Consider the following 19613-nt stretch of genomic DNA (forward strand, 5'->3'; position numbering starts at 1 on the left):
TTCTAATTGTCCATTCCATGCCATGTGGTAAAGTGCTCGAGCAAGAAATGCTTAAGGAAAGGAAGAGGATGAAAGAGCAGTCTTGGTTATGGCGGTGTCCAAAACAAGTGGTGTGGGTGCTGAAGAGCAGCTTTCTAGGAAGTGGCTGGACAGCTGCCTGGCCATAGGAAGTAATGAAGAAATCCTTTCTTTTCTTTTTTTCCCCCCTTTGTATCCAATTTTTGCTTCACTTAATAAAACTGTTATCTCAGTCTGCAAGTCTTCTCCCCTTCCTACTCTTTTCTCCCTGTCCGGTAGGAGAGGAGAGTGAGTGAGCAGCTCTGTGGGTTTTTGCCTGGGGTCAAACCAACACAGTCCTAAGCTAAAGATCAGGAGAAGGAGGCATCTTTTGTTGATCCCAGGAAGGTGTTCATACAATATATTGATATTGAAATGCAAACAACTACGGTTGCAGGAGTGGTCTAGGTGCACGTCTGTCATACAAAAGCAGAAAATAACTGCTCGAAATGTTTTCCAACTCTTCAATATGCCTTCTTGCTTTTCATGGTAGTTATTTAATCTTTGAACTCCTTAGAGTTCAGAACTAGGTGGACTTCAAAGTAGTGCCTTTAACAGTGGTGATGTACAGGGCTGGAATAAAATGATACGTGTTTAATTAGAGAATGAATAGTAGCTTCAAGTGAAAATGCCTAATTGTCACCGTGATAATTCAGGCCAGCATACTTTAACTGTCTTAACATGCCAGCACAGTTGAGAAACAATGGTAAAGTTAAAAAATCAGCCCGATTCTGTTAGAAAATCCATTTGGCTGTGAATGGCAACTCATACTGTAGTTTAGAAATCAAGGATACTGAACATAATGAGTTCTCCACCATCTTAGATGGATATTTTTATCAGTTGGTTTTGCAAATCTCTGTATAGTCATTTCCTAAGAGCTTGCATGCTACTGTTGTAAAGTCTGTGCTGTATGAGGTATTAAAAGATTTGTTGCATTAATATAAAATTGCCCTGCAATTAATTTCAAGTTAAGTACAAATGCATGTCTTAAGAAGCTTTTAAAAGGAGAAAAAGGAGCAACTTCTACTGATTTCTGTTGATGCTTCATCTGAGGCATAGCCATAAGGATTTTTCAAGATGCAAGCAAAATTCTTGTTGCTAGTAAGCCAGCTTTCTAAGATTTGTTTGTTGTGTTGTTTTGGAGGTGGGGAGGTGGACCCAACATACGACTTTCTAGATAAATCTGGCTAGTTAATGTTTTGTGACATTATTTAGAAGTCTGTGAGTAAAATTGTTAACAGTGGAGATTGTTAAAAGTGACAGATATTCTAGAGAAGCAGAGGTGAGCCTTTATTCAAGCCTGTTCATTCATGTTGTCGGTATAAAATTATGCCAGAGAAAATCTTCACAGTATATGGAATTTTGAAAATAATTGGTTTATTTCCCCATTCATTTTAGGACCAAGATGGGCTTCTTGGAACACTGGTGTTTTTATCTGCATCAGATGTGCTGGAATACATCGAAATCTTGGGGTTCATATATCAAGGGTCAAGTCTGTCAACTTGGATCAATGGACACCAGAGCAAATACAGGTAAAATATCTTCAAATATGTTTCCAGTTTGGAAGGGATGTCAGGAGTACTTCTGAAAGGATTTGCATTTATCATGATGCCCAGTTTAAATGTTTTACAATCCTGTTAGCTTTTGCATGTATCATACGTCTACTGTAGTGAGCCTAAATTCATAAAATTCACATCAGAAATTGGTTTAGCTCTCATTTCTCTATCATTTTAGAGGTATTCTATCTTGCCCCAGGGACTCTGAAAGCTACTTCTTGGTTGTATTTGTAGAAAAAGTGTAAGCCTTTTTAGTAAGGGACAGGACAGTAGCACTTGCATCTGTGTGATGCCTGGTTGTGTTCTTTCGGTGTTATCAAGCACTGACTCTGCCAGGTATGCTCCAGTCTGAAGCCTCTTCCTGCCTTTAGACAAATTTTCTTACTCTTTGTCTTCATGGTCTGAAGAGCCATCCTGAGAGATCAAAGCTTGTCTTTCCCTGGATGGGTTAGTTTACGCTGCAAACAGCACTGGTGTTGGTCACTTTTGTCCATCAAGTCTGGGCAGGCAGCCCCCCTGTGCCATGGTCATATGTCCCAAGACGTATGGCAACAGGGAGGTCTCCAAGTTAAAACTTGTAATGTCACTTAAGCACTCCATTTGCATTCTGACTGTTTCTGAGTTTACAGTATCGACAGACATGAACTAATGGTTTTCTACCACTTTTCCTTAGTGCATGCAGGAAATGGGAAATACTAAAGCAAGACTACTCTATGAAGCTAATCTGCCAGAGAACTTCCGAAGACCTCAAACAGATCAGTATCCTTTTTGTTTTGGCTTTCACATTGAAATGACTTTTAATGCAATTGAGATGTTATGACTGTTTCAAGGCACTGCTACATTTGTCAGCTCATATTATTTATTTCATTGATATTGTTGTATAAGAAATGACAGTGGAAGTTGAGAACAGTTCAGAAAAGGTTTAAATTACTTCAGTCATAGCAAATCTACTTCTTAATGAGATTTGGCAAGCACCATTTATTTTTGCTTTCAGAGGAGGTGACTTCATAAATTCCCTGTATGTAGGAAGTTAGAGTGATACTGGAGAGCTCTTGAATATTCTGTCTTTATCTTGAGTAACTGCCAGCTGAAGTTAGAAGTATTTGATCAGGAAATAATGAGCTGAATGGTAAAGTAAAATAAGCCATTGCATCTTACTGCAGTGAAGCATGGATTTCTTTCTCTAGGTGACTAGCATGGAAATACATAAATAAACCCAGCCTCTCTGATGGCCGCCAGTTGTGTTTGTGTGTGATTATCACTATGTACCTGGACAGGAAGGGTTGGAAGGAAAACTGTCTACTGGCAATAAATAACTTTTCTCAAGAAATACCTTTACTGAATCACTAGGATAATATATAACAGCATTAATTTAGAGTTGGGTTTTTTTCTTGATTTAGTGAACTTACTCCGTAAGTAGGATTTGCTTCACCTGATCTTATTGGGACTCTTTAATTATAATGAGATCCTAAACACCTACTCTTAAGTAAGCTGTGTCTTTCCCCAGCTGCAGGAGCTGATAAACAGACTTAGACGTAACTTGATCTGAATTTGCTATTTACAAAGGTGATTTTGGTTCTTCTGTTTATTAGATACTACACTCGATATGTAATGCCAGAAGATTTTGTTTCTGGAAGGGTTAGACTCCTCATTATAAAATGCACTTGAGCAGAACTGATACGTTTTTTTCATATTCTAGTAGCTTTTGAATTAAACATACATCCTCATAAGAAAAAAGTAACTGGAACCAGATAGCACTGTAGTATTCCAGCTGTAATATTCTAGAACTTTATTTTAGCCATATGACCGAAATATTTTGACTAAAACTTAAAATAGCTCTTGAAGATGTGTATTTTGTTTTTACTGCAGCTAACTTAAATTCACTGGTGCTACTGCAGGAGAAGCAATAATGCTTTAAGCTTTTCTTGTCTAATTTTTAGACTTTCAAAATAATTCTTTTGTTCACACTGTATGCCTTGAGTTAATTACATACCCCTTTGAATAGTTGTTAGCTTCTAACTGGTGGACTTAGTCAACTGAATATATTTAATTGCCTGTGTTTTCTTTATTAAAGCTGCACTACCATGAGAGGTGATACCAACATTTTCTGATTTATTTCTCAATTTTCCCATAACTTTGGCAGCTACTTACCTACTTGGCATTCATGACAAGCTGTTGTGTTATGGATGTTTTTTGCCTTTTTTCTTTGCCCGTTGTGTCACTATAAAATCAGCTTAGTATGTTATCAGTGTTCTGGTTGTGAGTATTCTTACATTCTGAATATTCTTTTGGATGAACTATGAAAATATTTTTCATGTGATCAATTTTGTATATGTTCATCTGTATTAGTGTTTAACTTCCTGTAGCACTATTAATATATTATTAATTATACTTGTAGTTTTAAGGTAGTAAAGTGGAGACACAGGAGAAATGTGTAGGTGGGATCTGCCCAAAATCTCCTGCTAAAGATCCCTCGTCGTTTCTGCTCCTTAATCATAAGAGTGACCTTTCTAAGAGCTTTATTCAATCTCTTGGCAGAGATGCTGTAGTGTAGAAGCTAACTTTAAGGACTACTGTGATTTTTTTTTTTTGTATGGCAGGTCTAGTTTCCTGTTGAAAAATGTTTTTTCCAACAACAGAGTGAATAATTTTTTTGCAGTATTAGTATTAAGGTAGTTGTACCTTCAAAGTGCTCAGGATGCCCTTTACAATTTATATATATTTGGAAAGAAGTAGAAAGCAGTGTTTTGATTTTTGTAATTTTTATGAAACTGTCTTCAGGTGATGCATACAATTTGAAACTCTGATTTTTGATAATATAATTTGACGCACAGAATGAAGGGACTGAGTGCTCTGAGTTCAGTGTTAATCTTAGGACATAGTATGTGGAGCTAAGGTATCTTTCCATCAGTTGAGGAAAAATTACTTTGGAAGTTTGAGGCAATGAGTCTGAGCTTCCACAGTTGCAGTATCAGTTTTTGAATGGATAATCACATTGCCGGACAAAGTAGCTAAAATCTTTTCTTCACATCCTAGAGAGTGAGCTTTACTAAAATTAAAGTATTCACACTGCTTTGGATGAGCTGCTTTATGAAGCTGAGAGAATAATTGAGGAAAACTGCTAGCTTTCCTTTTTGCATTTGGGCTACTGAGTTGTCAGTTCTGGTTTTCTACATCATTATGCTTGCTGCTATTTCCATCTTTGCTTCAGTATCTTTTTGTCACTAGTTGTTTTAGCTTTTTTCCCCTTCCACAAGGATGTTTGTTTTAACAGGAGACTCATGAAGGACTTAGTGATCTTGGAGAAGTGTTTATGATCAGCATTTGATAAATGGTGGAATTTGTGCAAATCAGAGAACAGATACATACATTTCACCTTTTTTCTGAACAGAAAGTATTTTTTTTTCCCCAAGTTAAGACAGTAAGCTATAATTATTTACCATATATGAGTACCATTGTTCAAGTATTTTCAGTACCACAGCCATGTAGCTTATAAATGCCAGGTGAAAACGTCCAAACTGTGGAACACTGAGTTACTTATACTCTATCTTTCTCATATTGTTTTCGTAAGAGATTAAACCGATTAATTTCGTGTAGTACAAAGAACCTCATTTTGGCCACTGCAGCAGCAGTTGTTCTGTGTAGAGTGGTTTGTTCTGCTGTTTTAAAAATACAAAAAGAGATGAATCAGGTGCAGTTTTTTAATTTGAATAACCAATGAGCTTTTTTAGGTTGATGTTACTATTTATCTGAATGCATATTTTCCTTAAACTAGCTACTTCCAGAGCTGTGGAATTTTTCATCAGGGATAAGTATGAAAAGAAGAAGTATTATGATAAAAATGCAGTTAATGCCTTCAATGTAAGTAAACACTTAAACCAAGAATTCTGTCACTTTTTTTTTTTTGAAAATGTAATATGTAAGAGAAATGTAGCAAACATTATGTATGTTAAAATGTCTTTTACAGTTGAAAACTTTTTGACTCAGAGCTAAGCACTTCCTTCCCTATGTCTTGAAGACTATTCCTAGGTTCTATAAGTTCTACCTACGTTGTCTATTACGTTTATATTAGCAAAGCATTATGATCCAACAGGTAGCTTGTTTATGACTCTTTGTATTGTGTTTTTCACTCATGGATAGTTCTTTAACAGTATAGTTTGAGTCTTTTTTATTTATCTTTTTACATGTTACAGGGATAAGATAGGATTGCTGTTTCTGGTGACATGGTCTTCTCTCATTCTCTGTAAGCCTTGATGAGAAATCCTAGGGTGTTTTGAGGCCTTCTTCTGCTGAATTCCAGACTGTTCTTTGCAGTGAGGTGCACTGTAGTAGCAAACACAGGCAGTACAATGAGCCTGCTGTTAAATCCTGTAGCTGTGTGTGCACTGCAGTAAGTTGGCGAGTGCTTCTCTTGGCAAAGGAGTTTTGAGAATTCAAACCTTTACTGAAGTTCAGAGTCTTGTTAGGTTTTGTTTGTTTGTTTTCTGATACACCTGTTTCTGGAACATATCATCTAGTTTATACATTTTTCTTTATATAGTTGTATTTATGCTTAAACATACACAGCTCTGTACCTACCTTATTTAAGTATGGCCCAACCGTAGCTTACTACTCTGCCTTAATAGGCCATGAACTTTGACAGGTTGGTGTGAAGCATGAGAGTTTTTGCTGTGTTTCCCATTTGAGAAAATGGATCTTTGAATGATGGTTTCATTTTAGAAGGGTAAAATAAAGCAAACCTGGAAAGTACAGAAGGGTGTTTCATTAAGTACTGTTGAAATGGGGGGAAATTGCTTCGCTTAAGATGTAAAATACGATTGTGGTTTGAATTACGAATTGGTTACCCTTCCTTACTTTTATTCCAAAATAGAAAGTAGCAAGAAGAGTTTAAAATTACATTTCTTTAAAAAGTTCTAAAGACACTCAAGATCTATCTAAACAGAGAACCTTGGTGTCTAATGTAGCAGTTCACTCATGCTGTAATATGTTTGAGGGAGTAATCGGATTCTGTTTTAGCATATTGCAGAGTAATACGGATCACTTACCTGCTATAGCAGCAAGGTTAGAGTCCAGATCAGCTGAAGAGATGCACATCACTGCTGAGTACTTTCTTCCTACTTGGGCTTTTCTTTCATTGACTAGTGTGTGTAGCATAATCTTTCTGGGAACAAAATTCTATCATACATTATTTTAGCGATAGATGAATCATACACATTCGCAGTCACCCGTGTTTCTTCAAGACCACAAGGCATCAGACTTGAGGTAGCCACAGTTATAGCAGATCCTGGAAGTACATGATAGTAAATGAGCTGGACGTGTGTAGCACCTACAGTCATTGGTGCTTGTGCTGGGTTATCCTCCCGGGCTCCGGCCCTGGCCCAGGTCACATGCACCTGTAGTGCTGTGACTGGTGTTCACTGATTGTCTTTCTACTGGGCCTGGGCCTGACAAGGAAAAAGAAGAAAAGGTGAAGCTGAGCTTCCACTCTGCTTGTCTGGTACTCTGCTTTTATGCTTCTGGGTACTGTTGTCAGGGAAGAGGGGAGGTTACCCTATGCTTCTGGCACATGGGGGTCTGTGAGAAGTTTGAGGAGAACGGAGTGAGAAAGGGGTGTGTGTTTCCATGCCCTTGTGCAGGGGGTGGTGACGGTTTTTAAAGGTTTTGTTTTGCATTCCTAATGACATCTGAGACACCCTCTCTCTAACCTGCTAGAAAGTGGACAAAATTCCCCGGGAACTGAGGGGCAGCTGTGGAGAAAGGGGAACTTTCCTGCTTGTAGCCTTCAGCCCCCACCAAATGTTTTGGTAGCAGTCAAGGCACTCGCTAGTACAATACTTCGATGAATAATAGTGAATGAAGTCAGTTCTTGTGAACTGTTCCCATGGGGTGTCAGTGCTATACCATGGGAAGCTCTTCTGGAAAATTTCTTAACCATACTTGCTTTTACAAGAGCACCTTGTATCCTATTTTTAGTCAAAATTAACATTGTTGGGGGAACAAATGAGCTTTTTAGCACATCTTTTCTTATCACCTTTGAAATGGAAATGCCTTCTGCTTGGATTAAGGCTAATTTAAGTTAGAGAACCACACAAATATTGTCTTTTGGTGAAATGAATCCCTTCTAGGTATAAGCAGGTGATACAGAAGTGCAGAAACAGGGTTGCAATGCCTAAGGGTCAATTTCCTTAATGTGGTAATTTCACTGAGGTGGCATGTAAAACTTCAAGGGGCTTTTCCAGATTTCATCCACTGTTGCAAGTCGCTTGTAGTAAAAGCTTCCTGTAGCATAAAAGTTTTAAAACATGCCGTACAATATTTCTCTTAGTGTAATTTTGGCAGGTTCATAAGCTTTTCAAGTTTGTCTAGCAAGACATCTCTGTGAATGTATTCTGTGTGTTGAAGCCAGGAGTATATGTCAAGGTTCAGTTTTTGACTGTCAGGATTCATTTGTTACAATGAGTTACAAATGTCTTTTGTTACAAATTTTTTATTTTATTATTCTTAATTATAGAAGATCTTTTGTTTTCTGACAAGACTGTTGTATTACTAAGTTTCGTTTTTAGAGTTGCACACTATAATAACAAAATTAGCTAGTGCAGAGGCTGGTAGTGCCATCAAACGTGCTGACTAAAAATATGCAAATAGAAATTTTTTTTTTTCATGGTTCACTGAAAAGTGATGCAGGATAAAGCTGTGGGCAAAAAAAGCATTTGTGGTTTTATTGGCTAGTTACATTTTAAATAGAATAATGTATTTAAGTAAAAATCAAATATACATTAGTATAATCTAATGCTGACAGAAAGCAACTTGATTTTTAAAAGTATTTAAAATCTATTAAGAAGCATATTATCTCAGAGTTTTCTGATTTGTCACTTTCGGAAAAATGCGAGATGCAAGTTCTGTGCCACTGTTCAGGACTAAATGTGTGGTACAATTTACTCAGCTGTTTTAAGTGGGTTATCAGTAAATAGTTACTCTCATTTTCTTGATTAGACCCAGTGCAGGCTTGTGGCTTATTTACAGAAAGACCTGAGAGGCTGATACCCTGGAAGAATGTATATGTGTTTGTCCTGTGAATAACACATGTGAAGTGGTATTGTTTATTAGAAAGAACTGGTTTTGCTCTTTGAATAATCAACTTAGGAGCAGCAGCAGCTGTTAGCAAATAAATGTATTTTAAGTATCTTCAGCATAGTACTGTTGTCCTGCAATTAATTTTCTGCCAAACCCCTTTCTTGATTTTTAGGCATACATAAACTATGAATGATGTAAAGTATAGCATAGAATCTAATAAATCAAACTTCACATAGCAGTGAAACAATTAGGGCATCTTTATAAATAGTGCATCTAAGAAATAGCAACAAGAACAGCTTCCTGTGCAATATGCTGTGCTGTTTGACATCATTTATCCTTGAAAGCTTGTAAAGTGCAAGTGGGAGCTTGCATTGCTTCTATGGTTAACTACAGACAGTTGCTGTAGGTCAAGCAGCAAGACGTGGTTTTGGATGTTAAAACTGTCCTTCGGGTAGTACAGACATGAAACTGGGAATATCATTCCACTTCAAAATTGTACTTGATCATCACTTTGACTCCTAGGCAAATTCTTTTATATTCATCATAGAGTTTTTTTGTACACAACGCTAGAACTAAAGGGTAAAGCATGCAGAACAGTTTCTTCTATAACCATCTTAGTCCTGAAGACTGTTAAACCTTTTGTTTGCTGTGGACTCTCATTAAACTCTTTATGCTCCTTTAGTTTATTGTTTCCTGGAACGCTCTTAAAAAAGCACAGCTTATAATTATACAAACACCTTTTCCCAAGAATCTGAACTGGTATGCTTAAATAAATGACTTGATGGACGTTTTCAGAATGGTTGAAGAAAATCTAAGTGAGGCAAATATGAGCCATGGAGAAATGCTCTGGAGTGTGGGCTTTCATGAAAGGAATGTCTGAACAGAGTATCATTTTGACTGACAATCTCTGTATTGAGTCCCAAATACTTACCAGAGCTATGCAACTGGTTATGTGGAGGAACAGTTGTTAATGAGACTCATGATCTTAGATGCATGGCCAAGAGAAATGGCAAATCCTGCTTGTTTTAGGTTTTGTGGAGTTAGTAAGAATCTTCCAAAATTACTGGCCTAGAGGACTTCAGCTTTGAAGTAGATGATTGCAGTTTATCAATAAATAAAGAGGAAATGTGTACTTTTAGAACCAAGGTTCCAGAAAATCTGTCTAGAATATGCTGTTCTAGAATTTGAAGTCAGAACTGCTGGGGTGACTCCTTGAGACCCAGGACTGCACTAAAGTTGTTTCTGGTTCACAACCCTAATAGTTGTATTTGACCATATCTACATGGTGCTAAGTTAAGTGTACTAAAGTTGCACAGGAAATCAAGTTTGAAGCAGTCATACTTTCCAAATCTTTTTTTAAAAAACTTAGCACCTCCTCTTTCATGTAAAATAAAACCTGTAAAAAGACAATCTTTCTTCAACTATTGTTTATTTTTTTATCTAATACAATGACCCTTGTGCCATACAAGTAATGAGGAAAAGTGATGAGGTTACTGTGTTGAGTGAGGATAAAGGTTAGCTATGTAGGTATCATCATAAACAATCTCTGCAGCTTTTAATAAAAGTAAGTATATAGGAGAATTGCCTTGTTCAGGGTGGATGGTGATTCAGCTGAAGTAAATTTCAAATGCTTTTCAGTCTCAAAAACTATGAAATGGTACAATTTATTCTACTACATGAAGTGGGAATATATTATCACATCCTGACAATGTTTAGAGAATAGGAGACAAAGTTTCTGTATTTAAGAAAGGGTGTGAATTATGTATGTAGCAGACGTTTCAAGTAACTCTTAAGCTCACTGAAGAAAAAGAATAATGGGTCTACGTTTTTCATGTTTTCCTAAGACATTGTGTATAATTTAAGAAGTATGAACTTAGGCAGCTAGCTAAAATGTGATGTGCCTTTAGAGATTGTGATGGCACAATTTTCAGAAAGTTACCTTAAAGGAGATTAAATCTATAATATATTTACTGCACTAAAGTATGTTAGGTAGGCATCTTAAGATGTGCAAATTGAGGTATGACAGGGCACATGAACATTTCAGTTTATAGTAGCCAGCATTCAGAAGCATTCCACCATTGTTGTGGAGAGAGGTTACCAGTTACCCCTCCCAAAAGTGCAATAAGCCTACTGGGGTTTTTTGCGGTCTGTGAAAAACTTTGGAATCAAGTGATAGGAAGTGTTTTTAAAATATGCTAGTCAAGATAGGCATCAATAGGAAGCACAATGGAAGCTAGTCAAGGCAGGCAGCAATAGGAATTATTTTCAAGATAGTTTTGTTAGAATGAGTTGAATTATAGATTTGCAGAATAGCTAGGGTTGGAAGCGACCCTTGGACATCATCCAGTTCTCCCTGCTCCAAGTAGGGCCATCTAGAACAGGTTGTTGAGTCTCATGTACAATTGAGTTTTGAGTATCTCCATGGCTGGAGACTCCATGACCTCTCTGAGCAACCTGTTCCAGTATTCAACTACCTCCACATTAAAAAAAGAAATAAATTTATTCTCATGTTTCGGTGGAGTTTCCTGTGTTTCAGTTTGTGTTCAGTACCTCTTGGTCCTGTTTCTGAATGTCACAGGCAACAGCCTATCTGCCTTAGTCTTTGTTCCGGCTCATTCCGTACCCCTGGTTTTCATTCCTCCAGACTAAGCAGTCTGAACTCACTAAGCCTTTCCTTGTCTGAAAGGTGTTCCAGTCCTTTAATCATCTTAGTGTGTCTTTGCTGGACTTGTTTCAGTGTGCCCTTGTCTCTCTTGTACTTGTGACCCCAGATTTGACCATGATGCAAGCTCATGTCCAGCTTGTCCACCAGAACCTCCAGGTCCTTTTCTGCAAATCTGCTTTCCATCCACTTGATACCGAGCCCATATTGGTGCACGGAGTTATTCCTCCCCGGGTGCAAGACTTGGCCCTTTCCTTTGAACGTCAGGTGGTTCCTGATGGCCCATCCTGTCAGTGGTGCTCTGAATGGCAGTACCATGCATGAGCCGCTCCTCCTTGGTTTGTACCCTTTGCAAACCTGTACTCTGTCCCACTGCATGGGTCATTACTGAAGAAGTTAAATAGTGTTTGCCCCAGTGTCAGTACCTGGGTGTACCACTAGTGACTGTCCTTCAGCAAAAGTTTGCCGAGTCATGGAATAATGAAGGAGTTGGAGAGGCTGGACTGGATTTTCAGTAAGCCAGCTGCATTCCCAGCAGCTCCCACATGCAGGGTCTTATTTTCCCCACTTCCGTAAGTACTTTGAGGAGTACTTCACACAGCTGGACCATATAACTACAAGTTGCTATGTCCAAGTAAACAAAACTTTGCCAAAGATGAAATCTCTAGTGACTACCTTGCCAGTTTAAAGTGGATCATGAAAATGTAAATGATCTTGCATGCAGCAGAACAAGCCACTTAGGGGAAAAGAAGGTAGTGTTCTGAAGTGCTGGGAAATTCTCTCTGAAGACAATTTTCCCTGGAGCAAATGCAGAAAATATTAGGCTGGACAGGAGAAATGGAGGGCAATTCAGTAAGATTAAAAGCATCTGTTTCGTTTATCCAGTGTCAACATTTAACTAAGCCATGGTGACTCTGTAATATCTCACATAGGTGGTTATTAAAAGGAGACAATAAATAATCTAAAAATAGCGGGCAACAATAGGTGGTTAGAGTTGAAAAAAAAGATTTTGTTCTCAAGTCTATGAAATGTATCTATTTCTCAGAACAGTGTATAATTGCATCTCTGATGTAAATGTTACAAATGTCTATAGCTCTGCACATGTTCAGAACTACATCTTGTTGCTATGACCCAGCAACATCTATCTGGCTTGTGCATAAGCTTCGCCTATTTCTGTAATTAGGATGGTGACTCTGAAGAGATGGAGGAGTGCTGAGTGTGTTCGCAATATTGATAGAAGAGCACTACTGTCTGCTTTCATAGCCACCTACTGCTCTGTTTTGTGAAACATGGGACTCTGAACCTTTCTTACGGTGTCCAGTGTTACAGCATTGAGTAGGGGAGCGTTGTGGTTTCACCCTAGTCAGCAGCCAAGGGCTGCACAGCTGCTTGCTTGCTCTGCCACCAGCAGGATTGGGAAGAGAATTGAGCAGGGTAAAAGCCAGAAAATTTATGGGTTGAGATAAAGACAGTTTAATAGGGAAAACAAAAGCCATGCACACAAGCAAAGAAAAATAAGGAATTAATTCACTGCTTCCCACAGGCAGGCAGGTGTTCAGCCATCTCCAAGGCCCCATCATGTGTAATGGTGATTTGGGAAGACAAATGGCATCACTCCAAATGTCCCCCTTCCTCCCCCCACTTTATACATGGAGCATGATGTCACATGGTCTGGAATATCCCTTTGGTCAGTTGGGGTTACCTGTCCAGGCTGTGTCTTCTCCCAACCTCCCATGTAGCCCCAACTTCCTTGCCAGCGTGGCTGTACGAAGAGCAGAAAAGCCCTGCTCAGCAATAATAAAAGCATCTCTATAATTAATCAACCCTGCATTCAGCAAATCCAAAACACAGCCCTGTACTAGCCACTGTGAAGAAAATTAATTCTACCCCAACCAAAACCACCATCACAGGGAGACATTTTAATAATTTAAAAAATGCCTTGTGAGTTAGCCTAAAGAACTCCCAAATATTCATAGATGTTATTAATAGTACATTAGTATTCTTATACTCTTTTCAGTATTTCAAGAATAGGCCTCTTTAAAAAATGTCAAGCAATTGATAGTGTGTTTATATCCATCTACTAGCAGTCTGTAATTGCTACTGCTTTAGGATAAATTACTGATTTTAGTGTTGTCAACATTCGAAATATATAGTAATAAAATCAAAAGTCTGCTGAATAAGAAAAACATATGTAGCAGCTGAACTTAAAACCTATCAAATGAAAGCAGAATAGTCCTCTTCATTTAGGTTATTTCCCTGCATATTGTATGTGTGTAAACTGGCCACTCGAGGGCACTTTTGTATTTGGTTCAGCTGAGAACTTCCTGAGTGGTTTGATAATGCGCTCATTTTTTAATGTCTTGAATCTTCTGCATGATGCACCCTGCATTTCATATTTAAATGGAAGCTTAGTGTGGGTTTATAAAGCTTCAACTTGAATCCTTTTTAATAAAAGGCTGAATAATGACATGCATCAACTCAGGATTTTGGAAAAACTGCAAATAAAAGCAGGTGAAAACTTTATTTAGTACCTACACCTTAATGACCGATAGTGTTTGTTGACTGTTATGTACCATCAGAAACATGTTAGTACAAACTAAACTACAGTAAAATCATTCTGAGATTTTGTATGTTATGTTTTTTGATAACTTCATTTAGTTCTTGTTTAAAGCTTACTTTTTTTACTTGGAATAGTAGTGTGGTCAACAGACTACATCAAGACATTGGGCCAACTACTGTTTGTATTGTTGCTTTTACACAAACTGTTAACTTAGCATGTATTGGGGTAGTGCCACTACTAATTAATAACTTAATAAATCATACGGAAGTGTTTTAGGGAGGAAAATGGGGACAGGTAGCACATTTACATGTAAAAGGGGCAGGGAACTGGACTAATACTGTAAGTCTGCAGATTCTTTCTTTTCTGATCTTACATTTTTTTGTGCACCAAAGGGTTTCTCACAGAGCACAGGTGAAACTGAAGTCTTACAATACTATTGCATGTGTATGTAATTTCTTGCTCAGCACTAAAGGTACCAGATGCTTTAAAGACAGTATTGAATTTCATTATGCAAAATGATTCTTTTTGCTGTATCGTCTTTCTAAAAAGGAGTCACAAAATACAAACAATGGAAAGAGATTCAAGAATTGCAAAAAATTAAATGACAGCAAGTCTTCTAGTCTGAAACACGATCAAAATTTTGTGGAAAAATGAGAAATGTGAAAACTTAAGAAACAGGTCCTTGCTGCCATTCTTTGTTTTAGGCAATTCTGAATTAATTTCTTATTTAGAAGATGTAACTACTCCTAAGTTAAAAATTAAAATTATGTATTCATATGTTAGTTATCATTCTGCAATACATTCGTAATGCATACAATCACGCAACTTCATTCGTTTTCTAGCAGTATGTATGATTGGTTACAGAGGTTGTGTTGGAACTTTAAGGTGCCAATTATCAAAGATGTCTGTAGTTAGCAGCATTCCAGAGCATAGTGCAAATGTGTTATCAGAGTAGATCAGTGTGTGCTTTTTCACTTGGATTCTGGAATAGGGTTGGAAATTGCTTTCTGAATTTTGATGGAGAAATTTAGGTGGCTGTCAACCAGCATTGCCAGATCCTTTTCCCCGAGCAATTTTCCAGTCAAGAGACCCAAGTGCAAGACCTGGAACTTCACCATGTTGAACCTTGTACCGTTGGCATCGGGCCATTTATGCAGCCTGTCCACATACCTCTGTGGAGCCTTCCTGTCCTCCAGCAGATCAACACTGCTGCCCAGCTTGGTTACATCTGTAAACTGAATGAGGGTGCACTCCATCCCCTCATCCAGTTCCTGGATAAAGAAAGACATTAAACAGGACTGGACCCAACACTGAGCCCTGCGGAACCCCACTAGTGACTGGCCACTCTTTGGTTGTGTGACTCCATTCACCAGTGCCCTCTGGGCCTGGCAACCCAGCCAGTCTGTAGCCATCAAACAGTGCACCTGGCTAAGCCAAGAGCAGCAAGTTCCTCCAGGAGAATGCTCTGGAAAATGACATCAAAGTCTTCACAGAATTTTAGCTAGACAACATTTACATGTTTGGCTTTGTCTAGCCACTCAGTTTGATTCGATTTTTTCGTTCAGCTTTCCATATCTGATGCGGCCTGGTAGATAACAAATTCAACATGATGCAGTGGTGATAAAGCTGTTCAGCAGCTCAACCTTGTACTGTTGCTTTCATTACATAAACTTAATCTGTTCTTTATACATTGTAATGTGTTTTCTCTTAAAGATTAGCTTCAGTCATACATCTTTTGTTCTCTTGCTTAGTTGAATATTTGCATATGTGAAGTGTTGCTTTCAAGTGCTCTTTTTTGCCTGAAGTGGTTGTAGTGCTGCTGGTTGTCTTTAAACCTTATGCTTGGGCATTTCTCAGCTTGTACATCCTGTTCCATATCCCAGGCTAGACAGCAACTGCTTTTCACTCTGTCTCCTGCTTATAGCTTGCATAACACCTCTTCATTGGTTCTGTGATTCCATTACTTGATTGGCAAAACTGTAATAGTTGCTTTCAGGCCTTCGCAGGATAGGATTGCCTTCTCCTAGGTTAGATAATAATTTTAATTTATGAAGAGGATTTGAAGATTGAGAACTATTATGAGAGGATGGAAATTGACAAACACCTGTAATGCTGATTTTCCCCCTAGCCCCCCAAATGAAATTCTGCTTACCTAGTTCTGTGTGGTAAGTAGCTGTTACCTGCTGTTCACCTGTGAGAACTATCAAGCTTAAATTCTCCCAAAATCTGAAGTATACAAAAGAATGAAAAAAACTCCAAGCCCAAACCAAAAATCCCACTGTATCTTTAGCAAATTAAAAGTATACCTAAAATGATTCATTATGAGAATTTTACACATTTTTATCTAATTGAAAATGCAGTAAGGAGCATGATGTTATAGTTCATAGTTCAATATATTGTGTAGTTACCTAATCATTTTTCCAACATTATTTGGTTACAGTGTGGTGCAGTTGGAGTAAACAGGGTCCCAGTGTTCCTATAGCAACGGAATGCTACTGTTTGAGAAACTGCATCATTGCAGCAGGTGTATCCATAATTCTGATAATAACTCAAGGATTTTAAAACTGTAAATTTAGAAATGAGAAGTCTGTTTCATATTTCTGGAGGTAAAATTTTGTTTTTAAATTTTTCCTACAGCTCTCTACCACCTTCCAGCAAAAGTGTAGTTTCTGACTTTGTAAAAATACTAAATATATGAATTCTATGAATATTCCAGCTGTATAAGTTAAGAGACTGGTAGGATTTTCTGTGAGAAATATAGGGTATTTAGACACAAGATATGATTGGGTTTTTTATTAGCTTTCAGTTTCCATTTAGGGCAAGCTACTTTTTTTTAAATTAAGTAAAACATGTCATTTAAATTGCTTATTTTGGTCCAACATAATGACCTACTCTGTTATAGCTTCATTTATTTCTGAATTTTCCTTCTAGATAATAGAAGTGATACAAAACAGTGTAGAAGTGTCGGCTTTAAAGCTCTGAAGATCTTCTACATATTTTGAAAATGTGTTTCAGTTGCATTTTTATAATAAGGGGAATAGAAAGATAATGTTTCCATTAAAGTGATCAGCTATGCATAAAAAAATTGGATAGGAAGATGTATGAAAATGCCTTTGGAGAAATCCTGGTTTTTTGAGCAAACTGTATCTGTTGCATATATAATGCACACCTTTTGGATAATTCTGGAAGTCTAGTGGTGTTAATAGCAATTTTACATATCAGTTTGTAGAAAAGAAGTGTCACTTGTCTGGGAGATCCTTCAACCTGCTGCTAAGATGTGGCTTTATATTAACCCTAAGCTCTTTATGTACTTGGAGTGCTCTTAGAGAAGAGTTAATGAGAACTTTAATTAATGTATAACTTTCAGAGTTATTTTGCATTCCTGTTAATAAAAATATTCTGTTACACTGAACAAGAACAAAGGCACTCTCTTCTCTCCCCCTCCTCTGGGACAGTCTGCCTTCATGCTTCAGGACATTAATATTTCAGTAGTTACACTGGATAAAAATTGAACAATGGTTGAAACCTAATTATTTTTCTTAGGCCTTTGATATGATCTTTCCAGGTTCATTTTCTTATATTCTGTTCTAGTAAATCTCATTATAAGTCACACTCTCCTACCTGAAACATTTCCTTTAAATATTGTACTCAGAAAAAATCCCCAAACTTTTTCTCCTCTTTATGTTTCTTCTATGTTGTGTAACCACTACCACCAAGATTATTGAAAAAGAAAGGAATGAAAATCATGTCTCTTAGTGGCCTCTGCTGCCTCCCCTCCCAGCTGTTCTTGCTTATTTTCTTTCTCATTTCTTTCCTCTGTTTTGTACAGATATCATCTGATGCTGCTCAGCCTTTGGCATCTTCTCCTTCTCTGCAAGCTGCTGCTGAGAAGAGCAAAGCAGAGGTATATTGGTTTGGGGTGTAACTCTTATCAGGTTACTGCTTTGCACAAATGTTTCCATCTCTATAGAGTAATTTCACTGAGGTAACTTGAGAGTTTGACTTGCTGTTAATACTTCACACACTTGAAATACGTCTCTCCTTTTTTCTTGGACTAGCTAAATGAAAAAAGCCAATACAGCAGGGCAATGTACATGTGTGGTTGTTACCTCTTGATGTTTATATGTCAAAATTCTGGTTCTCCTAGGGTTTAGTGTCAACAAAACTGTGGAAAACCCACTTAATCCCTAGCTAATGGGCATGAGTGATACTGTTCTGTCTCAACAGGAATAATTTTTGATATCTTTTTTTGAATTACTTGCTTGTTCCGGATTCTAAATTATCAGTATTGTTCCAGGCATTTAGTTCATCCTCCTTGGAGATAAATATAGAATTAATTTGACTCATACTGGTTTTAATATTTCTTCTAGCTGGGATATGTGTGTGTGCTAACATTACATTTACTGTTTAGACGGGTCTTTGAAAAACGTAACACACAAGCAAGTAGTAGATGAGGCATAATTTATATCAACTTTCAGTAAATGTCACCATTTGCAACAATAATGCATTTTTTAGAATGTGAATGCCCAGTGTTAGGCTCTTTTGGATACTTCGCTCTGAATTGAGACTATGCAGTATATGAAGTAATTTATGGTCTGAACATAAATCAAGCTTTTCCCTTCTAAATGCAGAAAATTTGGACAGAAGTTATAAATTATTTTAGTTCAGCTATATTTAAACATTAATTAAAATTTAAATGACAGTGTCGTAGACGAAGACCACAAGCCTTGTTGAATTTGACATGTTTTAAGTTGTACCAGGAGTAGCAGCAGCCACTAACAATGAAACTTGCCTTTACTTTCTTATCCACCTCTATTGGTGTATTCACATTTGAAAGTTTTTCTCTGTAACTAGTATGCCATGTAAGAAATGAAACTTGGAAAAAAATTAATAATCTTTCCTTAGAATTTAAGACTAATATAAAGTCAATTAAATTTTATTATCTTCGTAGTGGTTTTTGACTGCTTTTGCAAGTAATGAAACACTTGAGCTGAAGTTCTGGCATGAATGCAACATTTGAGAAATGTTTTTATTTAGTTTGAATTCATTTTTATCTAATGGAGCTGAGGCAGAAAGCTTGAATATTGAAATTAGGAAGTGTGAAGGTGAAGGGCTTTTCAAGTCCACAATGAAATTTAAATGAATGAAAATAAAGTTGCTGGGAATCAAGACTGTTTTGTAGATTCTATGAGGTGTGGAGGCAGGAACACTGGAGAACAGTTTATTTTAGGTCTTCATATATTCACTATTAAGCTTTCAGAGATTTGTTGAGGGCAACAAGAAGCATTTATATTTGGTCACCTTTACGGAGTCTTTGCCATATGAAACTTTCTGCAAACCCTCCTTGTTCTTGAAGTCTTGAGAAATAAATGTTTCAGATACTTTTTACTCCAGAAGTGAGTTAAACATATTGCTTAAAAAATGTTGAAGTCAAACTGGAAATCAGGACATACTGAAAAAATGCAAAAACTACCTCTGCTTTCACTTAAACATATTCAAGGAAATTTAAGATACTGTGATTGAAAAGTAAGAGTACTTACATGACGCTTCCAACAACCTTTCCCAGGAGGAGAGGAATCAAATCATAGAATTGTAGAGTCATAGAATGGTTTGAGTTGGAAAGGACCTTAACGATCATGTAGTTCTAACCCCCTACTATGGACATGGACACCTTTCACTATGTGAAAAACGAGGTTCACTCTCC

At 37.3% G+C, this 19613-nt stretch overlaps 1 protein-coding gene across 3 annotated transcripts in view; it reads left to right on the forward strand.

The window, feature by feature from the left end:
* SMAP1 (small ArfGAP 1) overlaps positions 1-19613 on the forward strand; it is a 92459-nt gene that overhangs the window by 25509 nt on the left and 47337 nt on the right. For 2 of the 3 annotated variants that reach the window (XM_032104754.1, XM_032104753.1), the window contains exons 2-5: positions 1456-1589; positions 2287-2372; positions 5399-5474; positions 17739-17813. In XM_032104754.1, coding sequence (XP_031960645.1) covers positions 1456-1589; positions 2287-2372; positions 5399-5474; positions 17739-17813 — 371 coding nt within the window. The remainder of the gene's footprint in view (positions 1-1455; positions 1590-2286; positions 2373-5398; positions 5475-17738; positions 17814-19613) is intronic. The other variant, XM_032104755.1, reaches the window with a different exon arrangement.

Source organism: Corvus moneduloides, chromosome 3 (assembly GCF_009650955.1).
Source record: "Corvus moneduloides isolate bCorMon1 chromosome 3, bCorMon1.pri, whole genome shotgun sequence".
NCBI classification, from domain to species: Eukaryota; Metazoa; Chordata; class Aves; order Passeriformes; family Corvidae; genus Corvus; species Corvus moneduloides.